General features: G+C 41.7%; 1 protein-coding gene across 1 annotated transcript in view; it reads right to left on the bottom strand.

The window, feature by feature from the left end:
- Window positions 1-13,955, bottom strand: part of LOC122399885 (cell surface glycoprotein MUC18-like) — a 79,368-nt gene that overhangs the window by 8,823 nt on the left and 56,590 nt on the right. Inside the window, exons 6-12 of the mRNA XM_043400942.1 lie at window positions 8,163-8,432; window positions 7,497-7,605; window positions 6,536-6,722; window positions 4,551-4,689; window positions 3,118-3,305; window positions 2,686-2,819; window positions 1,372-1,606 (exon numbers count right to left, since the gene is read on the bottom strand). Of these exons, the coding sequence (XP_043256877.1) occupies window positions 1,372-1,606; window positions 2,686-2,819; window positions 3,118-3,305; window positions 4,551-4,689; window positions 6,536-6,722; window positions 7,497-7,605; window positions 8,163-8,432 (1,262 nt within the window). The remainder of the gene's footprint in view (window positions 1-1,371; window positions 1,607-2,685; window positions 2,820-3,117; window positions 3,306-4,550; window positions 4,690-6,535; window positions 6,723-7,496; window positions 7,606-8,162; window positions 8,433-13,955) is intronic.

Here is a 13,955-nt window from a genome sequence, read left to right as displayed (position 1 = left end):
ATGCTTTCGTTACGAGACCACTTCTCGATAAGTGTGAATGGAGAGTCAAGGGGGGATGGGGAAGAGGAAGGAAGGAAACGCGAGGGGTGGCAAGTATCGAAGATCTCACGGGACCAAGGCTGGAGAATATTTATTTTTAATCCAAAATAAAATTTTATTTGCTCTTTGGGATCGAGAAAATATTTAATATGGTTCCCAGATTTCCCAGAATAAATTTTGTCACAAACTCGCAGGGGGATTCCCAAAAAATTTTTCCTCGCATTTCCAACGATTATAAAACCGTATATCAACGTTAAGCTCCTGTTTCCAATCCACCCTCTCTAAAATTCTTTTTAAAAAAATTTTGAGTAGTTTCCCCCACCCCTGGTCCGCATTTTAAAATTTCCAGCGATTCATGCGACTCGAGAGGCCATACCGGAGGGGGCAAAACACACTAATAAAATTAAAAAACGTTTTTGTACAAATGCAAGAACTATGCTAGACCCACAGAACTAAGTCTCATGCCGGAAGCTTTGATTCTCTCCAGTAAATATTTATAGGGTGTAACGGATGCTAGACTCTCGGAACTGTCCCGCTACGATCAACGATAAAACGCTAAAAATTCTGTCTCCTTCGAAGAGTCGCAAAAAACTTCCCTCTAAAGGGGGTTGGTTTCGAGGGTGAGGGGAGGATGGGGGGTAGAACATGCTCCGTAAATTCTATCGAACGAGATCACATCGCGACTGTGGGGGTTGGAGAGAGGGGGGGGTAAACCGAATCAACCGGAACGAAACGGAACGCTTGCTCCAATTCAACCCCTTTTGCGAGTAGTTTTTCGTTTGAACGAGGGGTCGGAGGGGGGTTGGTAACTCTCGAATGCCGTTTCTCGTGCCTCCGCCTAAAAATGTTTGCCTTGACGCGTGCAACCGAATAAAAATACACCGCGAGGCGGAAAGGGGATGGCCACCGTAAGAGAATTTTTAACTCGCTTTGGAGGGGGGGGACGATCGACGCGAAAATGGTCGAAAATAATTCTCGACGCGCGGAGGGGTCTAATGGAGAGCCTTCCGCGTCGCAAACGGAATATTCAAAACGCTGGCGTAGAATCTGGCCGTTGGACGAACAAAAAACGCGGGAAACTTTAACCCTTAAGTGGACCCTCGATCTCGACTGAATTATTTTGCTTGACGTTGATTCATGAATAATTGTTTTTGTACAGTCCCAATACAATAATCCACTTAAGGGTTCGGGGGAGATTGTGGATATAGGGGATGACGTGGAAAGGGTTGGGGATAAAATAATTCTGTGGGACGTCGCTCAACGACATCGTTCTTTTGATTTTTTTTTTTTTGTTGCTTCTTGTTTCTTTTTTTTTTTATCAACTTATCTGACCTGAAGGGTGTATTGTGGTCCGTGGGGTTGGCCATGGTGGTGGTGATGATGCCTCTGATAGTGTGGCTGCTGGTGAGGGGGTTCGTGCTGGTAACAGTCTTGTGGGTACTGCTGCGACGGGACGGGCTTCAGAACGTGATTCGGTCGCTTTTCGGAGGCGTACTGCTGGCTGGCGCGTTCCATAGTGTCCACGGCCAGACGCGGGTCCTCGATCATCGTGTTCGACGCTTTTGTGCTGCAACAGACCATCCTCAACGTCTCCAGTTCAACAGATTTTATTATCTGTATCAATTACTTATTGTAGCTAGTCATTTGTAACATTCAACCCCTTTATTTATGATGTAATTGTTATATTTTCTCACATGTGTACTATTTAATTCAAATAAAAGGAGGTTAATTGGTTTTGGTACCAATATGGCTGCCAACGAAGATGGACAAAGCTAACCTCACACTTTTCTGATTTTAATAATATTTTATAGGTTTATTATTTAATTCTATAGAGATATATTAACCCCTTAATGTGTGTTTCAATTACTTTCTCAAATATATACTAGTTAATTGAAACATAAAGAGTTGGTTCTCTAATACACCTTACCACAAGTATACAAATTGCAAATAAACAATAACACAGAAAATAGTACCTGAAACTTGGTTAATAATATCACAAGCAAAAATACACCAGCATAACATGTGAGGCACATACGCCATCTTGAGAACCAACATGGCTGCCAATGTGGCTTACCAATATGGCCGCCAGCTAAGAAGATGGACCAAGTTCTCAAACTTTCCTGACTTTTATGACATTTTACAGGGTTTATTTATTGTTTAATTTCGAATACTGATCTATTAACCCTTTGACATATGATAATAGAATATTTAGAAACGAAATTAAATAGTGCACATCTAAGAAAATAGTTAAATATTCTATCAACCCTCTGACTATTTTCTGAAGCGTTCACTGTTTAATTTCGTTTCCATTTGATCCTACATGCAATGCTCATCTCTTTTACGAATACCTTATGAACATATTAGAGTGTTCAAATAATATTCCTGTATCTTCTCGACAAAAAGCTCTCCGTGAAACTGGACCAAAAAGTCCGGAGCTTAACTGACTCAAAGTCTGTGTCGAACCCGGTTCGTAAAAGGCACCGACCGTAGAGAAAAGAGTGCGTAGAATAATTCATTATCGCTGGTGCTCGTTGTTCACGAGGGATTCGCGGACAGCTGGACGTCCCTGCGTCTCGAGCCCGCGGGTTTTTTCCAATGTAAATTACATCGACGTTCGTTCGCGCGAAATCAGCGTCGCGTGCTTACCAATGCACCTGCTGCAGCGCAGGCACCGTGTTCCTGACCACGCAGCATCTATCCGAACGTAGGAAACAAACGAATCCCATTACCAGGACCGAGAGCACCGTAAACCCAGCGACAGCTCCGATAACGAGTGGAATCTGTAACAAATACGGGTCGGCGAAAAAAAGCTTTTTCGTTGCACGAACCGAGGGAGAGAGAGGGAGAGAGGAGAGGGACTTCCCCGTGTGCACGCGCCCGGAATATTTATGCCTCACGGCCGTTTTAATTAAATATCGGGGCAGGGTCTGTCCTCGATTATTTAATTGGGACACTCTGTGTGTGTGTGTGTTCGCCAAGAGCACCACCCCCTCACCCAGAGAGAGAGAGGTGGTCGCTTGTAACACTGAATATTGGAAACGAATGGTTATCGGGACGATTATCGATATAATTTATTACCTGGCCCGGCTCGTCGACTCTCAACATCAACGCACGACGATCGCTGCCACGATCGTTCTCCACGATCACGTGGTACAGCCTCTGGTCCTCCTTCACGGTGTTGATCAGCTCCAAAATGGCCACGTAACAATCCTCCACCGGAAGTGGCTCCAGATCCAACGCTCGGTACCGCGACTCCAGCATCTCACCTGCGAATAGACAGTCAATTGAGGATGGGGGGTTTTTGGGAGGATTTTTCTGGAGGATCGTCTGGGCCAGACACTTCCAAAATTGGGAGGCTATTCACAGTGGGGGGATTATTTAATTTCCCCCCCTTTTGTGTAGTATTTTAATTCAAGTATGTCAATTTAATTGTATGTGGCTTAATTATGTAGCTTTTGTACCTATTGTAACTATTGTTAATAATTTTTTGTTTGTGAAGCAGGGGAGAGTTTTTATTACACTGTGTACTACTTCTATTTATTAGTAGTTTTTTCTTTACTTTTCTATTTATTAGTAGTTTCTTCTTTACTTCTTATTCTATTAAAGTAGTTGTGTTTTTTATCTTTTTTTTAATATTAACAGGCTAACAAATTGTTTATAATTACAGAATCGATATAGAAATGTAACTATAAACAGTATCCAACGAAAAAAAACCCCAAATAATGATTCTGTGAGAGCTTTTTTCCGGGGGAGCGGTGGTCACCCATCCCAAAGGTGACCCGCGCCCAATGCAGCTGAACGTCGACGATCGTACCGGGAGCCACCGTGTCCAACATCTCACACCACCTACAAGTTCTATTTGTAATTTATTTATACATAAACTCTCACATATCTCAATGTACGAAGAAATGAACAAGTTTTTTTCCATTTAATCACAATTGTATTAACCTGTATATATTAATAAAGAAGTTTAACACTGAAAGTATATTTTTCTCTAAGACTCCTGCATCACATCCCCCAATATAGTGCATTTCCCTAGGTCATGTGCCTTCCAAAAATGTCAGAAACCTCTGCTCCAGAGCAAGATCCAAAGGGACCAAAAAAAAACAGAATCGAAATTAAACAATTAAACGTGTCTCTCGAGATGCTGGAGGGCACTAAGAGTATCGAAGCTTCTTGTTTCCGGTTTCTGGTGCTACAAACTGAACCGTGAGGTCCACGACGAAGACGTTGTGCATCGAGAGGCCTCCCTGGGGGGTGGGGATCGAACGCGTCCTCCTCGAGGATCGAAAGGTTCCGGAGATTCGTTTGGAGGACTATGCGGGAGAAAAGGGGCGGGTAATTAATGGGGGAACTCGCGTCCAAAGGGATGCTCGAATTAATTAATCGCGAGGGCGCACCACTTTTCAGTGATAAGGAGTGCCAATTAGTGGAGAAGAGACGTACGTAAAAAAAAATACTGAAAGGGCAAACCAAAGACTCGAATACTTTTGGCTAGGAAGCAGTCTAACCGGCGTGGAGTCTGGTGCTGCCCCATTCCCAGGCCACGAGTCTGGGCTTCGGGTCGGAGCAGAGTCGGATCTCTAATTTCGCTGGACTCCCTTCCGTAGTTGCGACGACGAACTTCTCCGTGATGCCAGGCTTCACCACCTACGACACACGGTCCAAACCAGCCCCTTTCAATCGGTCATTCGTCTACAAACGTTCTAAGACTACGCGTGTTTCCTGTCGCTTTCTCCTCAATAACAGTGAAATGACGCATGAATTTTTTGCAAAGAAACTATAAAACCTTTTGCAGCCAAATTTGCAGGGTTTATTTATAGATAGTTTACCAATGTGTATGAATTTTTTCAGCGAGAAAGAGTTAAAATTGACGCCACCTGCGGGGCCTCAAATATGGTCAAATATGGCCAAACATTGAAAAAGGGGATTCCGCTCTCCCCACGATTCTGACCATTCTGTTTGTTCGAAATAAAAAAACTCGAAGGATTCTTAATTAGTATGAGTTTGACTATAGCAGGAAGCAGAATAAAATAAAAAGGTCAATGATTAAAAAAATGACAACGCTTTGAAGTCAGAGCATCTATCTTTTCATGCTTTCTTTTAACATTGGAGGCCCTGAAAAAGAATAGAAAAAATAATAATATCGAGTCGATTTTGATGGAGACTATAGTCACACGTGTACTGAATATGTACCCAAAATTTTAGCCCAATTGGTCGAGTAGATTTCGTTTTGGAGAATATAGTTTCGAGAGTAACAATGATGTTGACCATCTTTGACGTCTTTGAGCAGCCATAACCTCGTAAATGGAGTTCAGGTATAAGTTAAAAGTTAAACGGAATACTTTTTCAACCCCAAATATGGTTGATCCAATAACAAACTGACAAATTTGCCGGCCGGTGACTTTTATTTCCATCGAAAACGTTCCCGGGGATTAACATTTCTGTCGGTAGGTGAGATTTTTTGCATGAATTCCGGCGGAAATAGCCGGGGACCGCAAGTGGTGCTCGGATCGCGGGATCGCGAAAAGCAGACGCGAATGAAAACACTGTCGCTGCGATCAATCGACGGCGAGCGTGTGACGCGAAAATTACGTTCTGCCGTTGGTTGTGTGTTTTCCCTCGTCCCTCGTCCGCGCACCGGTTAAATATGAATTTTTCATTTCATATTTAAATACGCCGCAGTGCACCAACAACGACCGGCGCTGGCTCGATTCGCGTGCCAACAGATCGATGAACACGGAGCGAACGATAATTTTATTAATCATTCACATATGGCGATCCCCTGTTCCGCGATTACGTTCGTTCGCCGATAAAAAAACAGATACGATCGGGGAACCCGTAAAAACCCCCGAATCGCGATATTCGTTCCGCCCCGGAACGATTAAACTTTCATTCCCGGTGTCGATCGATTTGGAATTTTACTTCTTCGCGATTGCAATTTGCATTTTCACACTTTCGAGACTTTTTTTTCGATATTTTTTTTAGAAAATTTGAGTCACACTGTATGTTCAACCCTCGATTATATCTTTATATTATCAGTAGTTGTAAGATATTTATTAAAAATTAGAAATTTAACACAATGGAATGAGAATTTTGCATGGGTCAGAATGGATTCAGAGTCCACTGAACGAGCAGTCTTTTATCATGTATAAAAAATCGGAAATTCAGGAAAATTTTGCATGGGTCAGAATGGGCCCATAGTCCACTATACAACCAGTCTTTTATCATTTATAAAAAGTCAGAAGTTCAGGAGAATTTTGCATGGGTCAGAATAGACCCAGAGTCTATCGGATGACTTTGAAAAATTTTCTGGAGAAACATAGTGATGTATTCTTTATTTACAACCCCTACACCCCATTTATAGACGATGATTTAATAAATAGAAGTGAATAACTAAGCTGTGAGAGGGTTGAACACCAAGGAATGCTCGCGAGAGGAAGCACGCAGTGATTTAGAACCGAGAGATCGATCCTGGAGCCTGGTGAATCCTTACCATGGGCGCGCCGACCACTTGGAGAGACACAGGGTCGCTTTTAACTTCCCTGACGTTTCCATTGATCTTGTTCGAGGCGAGACATATGTATTGACCCTGTTGCTCGTACGTCACGTTCGTCAGGATCAATCGTTGCCCTGTTCCGCACTCCAATGGCATCCGGCCATCGGTGAAGATCTGGGCCCACCTGATTCGTGTGAAAAATCGTCGCGTTTCAAGTCGACTTCCCCCCGGGGGGTTCCCTAATTTTCTACCACGTGCAAACGTTCCTCGCGAAACGGTCTAAGATACAGAAACACACATGGAAAACAAAAACAAACTACTCGATGCAAACTTAATTCTCAATCAAAACATAAATAAATTAGGTTAATAATAAATGAATTATTAAACACAATTTTTAAATCATCCCCCACTGGGAGACTATTCCAACCATGCAATTCAGAAAATGGGATACACAATTTATGGAAAACATAATTAAAATTGTATAAATGTTCATTTTTTAAATAAATATTCAAATAAAATAATTCTCTACAAAAATAAAATATTTACATATATAGTGAGGGTTGATAAACCCTCTAGTAAGCTATTTATCAATTAAATACAATTTTGGAATCATCCCCTACAAAAACAAAACTATTCAGACCATTCAGAAAATTACATAAACAATTTACAAAAATAGTACACGAATTCACATTTTCGAAATAAACATTAAAATAGCTCCCGATGGAAATGAAATATTCACGTGCATGCGGACACACAGTACGAGGAATGGGGACCACGATGAGGGTTGGTAAACGCTACCCCCGCTGAGGTATTTATCGATTGTATCGTTTTTCGAGTCGATGGAAACGAAGGAACGTGATGGACATCGCGTAAATGAACAATCTGCGAGTCACGGGGGCGGGATACGCCGGCATGCAAGATATTCGCGTGACGGGCAGTATCCGGGGGTTAGGGTTACCTGTATTCAGCCGGAGGCATGGCGTCGGCCGTGCACTCGAACGATGCGCCGGAATACAGCAACGCCGTGGTCAAACGATCGGGCCCCACCGTTCTGATCGTCGGGGGATCTGCACGGAAATGCTATTTATCGATTACGGATCGCGAACACGCCATGGACAAACACATCTACCCGATCGAACCGCGACAATACCATTTTTCTTCGTCGAAAACTACCCCCAAAACATCTGCACACATTTATTTACAGGGGATTTTCTCAACTTTAAATTGTAAACTTAGCTATCGAATTAAAAAAAAAATATTAATTTTGGTACCCCTGAAGCAATAATAAAATAATTGTTATATATTTTTGCAGTACCCCAAGCTTGTATGCAACCACCATAAACAGAAACGTATAAAAGTGACGATATCGTAGGCTCGTCCATGCCTAGGAAGCACCCTGCACAATGTCCATCGACCGGGAAGGGTTAATTACCCGGGGTCCCCAGGGTGCAAGTAACGGCGAGGAAGCGCTAAAATTACACTCAACCTGCTATTTTTACCCCTCCAGAACCGTCTCCCTTCCGCAAATGTCGATCGTTTAATAAGCTTGTTCGCGTCTCGGCCGTTAAAGGGTTATTTTCGTACGGGAGGGGGTTGGAAACTAGACCAGGCAGGAAACACTCACAGTTAACGGACACTTGAACGGACACGGGGCTGCTTTCACCCTCGGTGTTGGCCGCCTCGCAGATATAGACTGCCGCGTGATTTCTATAGATCGGCGAGAATAGAAGGGTTTCCCCTATACTGGCCACCTCCGACTCCCCCGGGCTCTTCGTTTTCCTCCAGAGGATCGAGGCGGAGGGATTCGCGTCCGCCAGGCATCGGATCTCCAGCTGATCACGACCTTCTTCCAGCTGGCCGGTCGGTACGCCCACCAGTCTCGTTTCGGGCGCGTCTGAAACATTTTCACCCGTTAGAAATGGGGGAAATAATGTTACAACCATCAGAAAGTCGTGTGGAAATTTATTCGTAACGATTGGGGAATAAACAGGCTTTTAAACTACCGAATACGACTCTAAATATTAATTTTTAATTAAATAAAACGATCCAGTTTCATTGTACACCGGTTGTATAATCGATAGGAATTGATAAAATATTTTTGGGTGCATGGAGTCAAAGAAAATTTAAAAATAAACGTAGAAGATGGGGTAAATGATAGTTTGCGATACGTTCGTTGGATAGGGGATGAAATTCCCTTTAAAATGAGCGTTTAAACGAGTCAATCGGACGGTTAGTTCCGGAGATACGAGGCTTCAAAGGGTTTGTTTACATTTCGTTGCTGACGCCGCGCGGTCAGTGACCTCGCAGTAAACAGTAAACATGGCGTCACTCGGTCAGTCGGTCGCTAGTCACGCGACAGAGAGAGAGGTCCGACGCGTTAGACGGAGAAAGAGATAATCGAATTAAAAAAATTACCATTCACATAAATTACGATATCTCGAAAACGGAAAGTCGGATCGACAAAAACCATTAACCATTTTTAAAGAGGAAGCTTTGCCGCTGCTAATGGTTCCTTAATTTTGGATAAAGCTCTAATAGTTTCGGAGCTACAAGTGTTTAAAGTTTTACTATTTTTAATACGCGTTTTCAGACTGTTCTAAGAGGGATGGAATATTTCTTTTTGTGTTTTTTATTCGCTCACGACCAGAATACTGTCTCACTAATTACTATTAACGATGCTGCGATATTATCCGTTTAACATGAATCTATTTTACGAATCAGGATGATACCGTATCGTGGCTAATGTTTGACGATGATAAAACAGCGCAAGTAGAGCCGGTGATTAATGGTCAGACGTGCAGCACGCCAAGTCGTATTCAATCGCTGCAAACCGACTGGAAAAACAGGAAATGAAATCAGAGAGCACTCGACACGGTCCACGAAACTTCTGATTAATTCTCTGTTACTATCCTTCTTTAAAAAAAAATATTTAAAATATTTATCGACTGTCAGTCGACTTATCGGTCGGTAAGTGTCCAGCAGTTATCGACAGTCAGCCGATTTATCGGTCGGTAAGTGTTCACTAGTTATCGACCGTAGATGGTTACCGACCGTTCATATCGACAGAATGAATACTAAATAATATTTTAACTATAGTATTTACAAATATTCGTTGATTTCGCGTTCCATGAAACGTTGTAGAGTAGAAAGAGGGGCTGATGGATGCTGAATACCGCCGAAGGGGACGAATAAATCACGAAACAAAGTTAATAATAATACTGTCTGTCGCGCAGAGAAGTTTCTTCTTAAAAAAAAAAACTATTTAAAAATCTGTGCGGCATATTTAACAAATTTCTGGAGATTAAATGGCGGCGAGTTTCCTCGGGGATAATTTGTGGGAGATCCGGGACTCCAAACCTCCCTGGAACTGCCATCATTTCCGGGGGGCGGAGGTGGGGGGGATGGCGACACGGGAGTTTATCCAGCTCCGTACAGTCCCTGTTGCGTTTCCATTTCCAAAACGATCAATGGTCGAATAAGCGAGATTTTAATTATACCCCGACGATCGCGGTGGACACTGACGCGAGGGAGGGGGGAAATTAATTTTCCATCTTAAAAAACTTTCAGCCAGCGTTGGTCCTTCGACAAACGAGCGGCGAGATTTAATCGGAATCGCGAACCAAAGGGGGGGAGGGGAGGGAATTGCTATCACGGGCTTTAATCATACCGAAGCGGATCCGCGGAAAACTGCGAAAAATAAACACTCGCCGCGGCGAGAGCAAACGCAGCGCCACGGCTAGCAAAGTTTTCAGATTAAATCCTTCGTTAATGAGCGCGTAATTAAAAGCGGACCCCGCGAGCCGGAGGGGAGGGGGGGGGGCGGGGTCGTCTGTGAAACCTCGTCGATCGACGACTCCTCGATTTTCCGCTTCGATCGGAACAAAGACCTTTCGCAATGGTAAAAAAAAAAAAAAAGAGAAAAAAGGAAACGATCGCTGGGAAACCGATGACGGAACGGAAAACAATGGGGCACGCGCGAGCACGTTCGACGGGGCTCGAAATGACGAATCCCGGAGGTACTGTTTCGTTGTTCCTTGTCGGGAATAATTAGCCTAGCACCGAAAAAATTCAATTGCACCTGCGGGTAGTTAATCCTTGCGAGGGTCCTGGGGAAAAGTCCTCGGTTAGTTTTTTTTTCTTTTTCACGGGTAATTAATCGACGAATTTAAGTCGATTGATTAACCGTTCTGGAGGGGTGGGAAGGGGAGGGGAGGGGGTAAAAAAAAAGTTAATTGGCCCTACGCGTTGAGAGATCGCGGAACCGTGGCCTGCAACGCTCCTGGAACAATACATCATCGGAGCCTCGATGGATACGGCCTGAATCGTTCGATTTTTCAGACCGTGTCCGACAAACGTAGCGCGACAACCCGGAAACGCTGAGTTTGATTAATGTCGCGTCGACGAATGTACATTCGCGACGGCCTTTCCGCGGGATTCCCCCTTTTTTTTTTTCGATGATGTCCTAATTTATCGGGTCGATGTATCACGCGATTTTTCGGAAGATCGTGTTCTAATTGGGTCGACAGAAATTATTGTCGAACCCTATAATTGGTGTTTTTTAAATTGGGTAGTGTTTTTATTTATAATTAGGGTCGAGATTTATTTTCTAGGGGTAAATAAATGTTTCTAAAATAAATTTTAAAATTTTGGAGGTTTTAATAGTCTCCCCCCAAAAATATATTTGCACTATAAATTTACTTTGTAAACCCTTTTGAAAAGAGAAACAACAAAAAAAAAGTCAATAAAAATTATATTCAAATTCTATAATCAGTGTTTTAAAATTTTAATTGAGAATAAATTTCCAGGGACAAATAAATGTTTCTAAAATAAATTTTAAAATTTTGGAGGTTTTACTAGCCCTAAAAACAATATATTTGCACTATAAATTTACTTTGCAACCCCTCTTTTAAAAAAGAAACCTCGAGGACCTTTAATATTCCCATTTTTGGGGGTGAATTCGATCCGAGCGGGGGCGCCGTGTGGAAAACAATTTATCGCATTAATAGACAATTGCATCCATCGGGCACCACCCCGGTTGATTTAAACCAATGAAACAGTTCCCCCCGGCCACCGTGAAACGTCACAAATGACGGTTAATTAATGTCGGAGCACAGATCCAAATTGTATTAATTAATAGTTTCCCAGCCCGCGACCTATTTCCCGGGGGACGCCAAAAAATAACAAGCTTCTATTCAGACTTGGAAATGCGATTACGCGACTGGCAAAGAGAGTCGAGCAAACTGGAAACTGTCTGGAAACCCCCGCGTCTTTCCCTCGACGCAACTTGAGGGGTGCGGGGGGGAGGGTTAACTCGGTTGTACGATTAATTATTTCTTTTGTCGTCGGATTAACGGGGGCACGGGTCCCCTTTACCGGATCCCTGCTCGTGTTTTTCCCCTTGGAACCTGCTTTTTAGCGGATTGATCGATGAAAAAAAGGAAACAATCGTCCTTAATGTCCTCCGGGCGCGGAAGATGGAACGATATCCGGGGCTGAGTCGAGTTTCGCGTGTACTTACGAGTTCGAAACCGTTCGGGATACGTTTTATTCGGACGTCGGACGATCGATATTACGTCAGCGAAAACACGAAAGGCATCATTAGTTACGTTCGAACCACCGCCTATAATAACCGTCTCGAAACTTGGATTTCAATCTCGGGCGTAGTTTCGCAATAAGACAGCGATTTCTCATTCTATTACCGGGGTAACTCGCTCTCGACGCTCCGCTTTACGTTAATTTATTATGAAGATATCTCGTTCGTAATACGCCCTCGATTAGGTGCAATTCGAATTAAATACTTCGAGAAACGAAAATAGTAGTTTGTAAATTGAATTTTTGAAAGTTTTGTTTGAGATATATTTCTACGACACACTGTGCTGATTATGAATTTTTAGTAAAATTTTCTTACATCAGTGATTTTAATTTTAGAGAATTTTTTCAGTGTTTATAATGAAAATGTGTTATTTTTGTAATTAGTTTTATTCATTCTGGAAAAATTATTTTTGATTGCAGGGGACAATTACAATTATTTTTGGTGAATACATATACCCTCGAAATCCTACGCAATTTCGAGAAAAAAATTCGAGAAGGTGGGCCAAAAATTTCAAATTGTTCTGAAAAAATTATTTTTGGTTAAGGGGGTTCATTGCAATTATTTTTGGTCAATAGACATACCCCCGAAATCCTAACCAATTTCGAGAAAAAAATTCCTTACCGAAAATATAATTTGTGGCCAGAAATGTCTGCTCGAATTTTCATGCGAATCTTTAAAACGTCATAACTTCTGAACGGATTGGACGATTTTAATGTTTAAAAAGGCAAACGACGCGTATTTTGTCGAAGATTATGTAGAAATTCCAAAAATGATCAAAAAGTTGATCCTTGACATCGCAAAATGAGGGAGAGCCCATAAAAATGGTCCAATTTTCAAACAGCCATAACTTCTACAATAGTGAATATATTGCAATGAAACTTTTTTCTGAAGTAGACCTCATGGGTACCTATGAAAAAGTATTGGTCAACTTATCTATAGGGCGTCAACTAAATTTATTAAAAATGCAAAACTAGTTTTCAAGAAAAATCGACAGGGATAGGTGCCTTTTCTCGGCGAGAAAAAAAAATTTCAAATCGTTCTAAAAAAATTATTTTCGGTTTCAGGGGTCAAGTACAATCATTTTTGGTGAATAGACATACCCTCGAAATCCTAACCAATTTCGAGAAAAAAATTCAATAATTGGATAAATTTTTCGACGAAATTAAAACATGTCAATTCGTTCTAAAAAAATTATTTTCGGTTTCAGGGGTCAAGTACAATCACTTTTGGTCAATAGACATACCCCCGAAATCCTACACACTTTCGAGAAAAAAATTCCTTACCGAAAATATAATTTCTGGCCAGAAATGTCTGCTCGAATTTTCATGCGAATCTTTAAAACGTCATAACTTTTGAACGGATTGGACGATTTTAATGTTTAAAAATGCAAACAACGCGTATTTTGATGGAGAATATGTAGAAATTCCAAAAATGATCAGAAAGTTGATCCTTGACATCGCAAAATGAGGGAGAGCCCATAAAAATGGTCCAATTTTCAAACAGCCATAACTTCTACAATAGTGAATATATTTCAATGAAACTTTTTTCTGAAGTAGACCTCATGGGTACCTACAAAAAAAGTATTACACAACTTTTCTGTAAAATGTCAAACAAATTTATTAAAAATGAAAAACAAAGTTTCAAGAAAAATCGACAGGGATAGTGCCTTAATTTTTCGACGAGAAAAAAAAAATTTCAAATCGTTCTAAAAAAATTATTTTCGGTTTCAGGGGTCAAGTACAATCACTTTTGGTCAATAGACATACCCCCGAAATCCTACACACTTTCGAGAAAAAAATTCCTTGCCGAAAATATAATTTCTGG

This window comes from Colletes gigas, unplaced genomic scaffold, assembly GCF_013123115.1.
Source record: "Colletes gigas isolate AHSC1104 unplaced genomic scaffold, ASM1312311v1 Colletes_gigas_Sc00015, whole genome shotgun sequence".
Lineage (NCBI taxonomy): Eukaryota > Metazoa > Arthropoda > Insecta > Hymenoptera > Colletidae > Colletes > Colletes gigas.
This window is presented reverse-complemented; position numbering and strand designations above follow the sequence as displayed.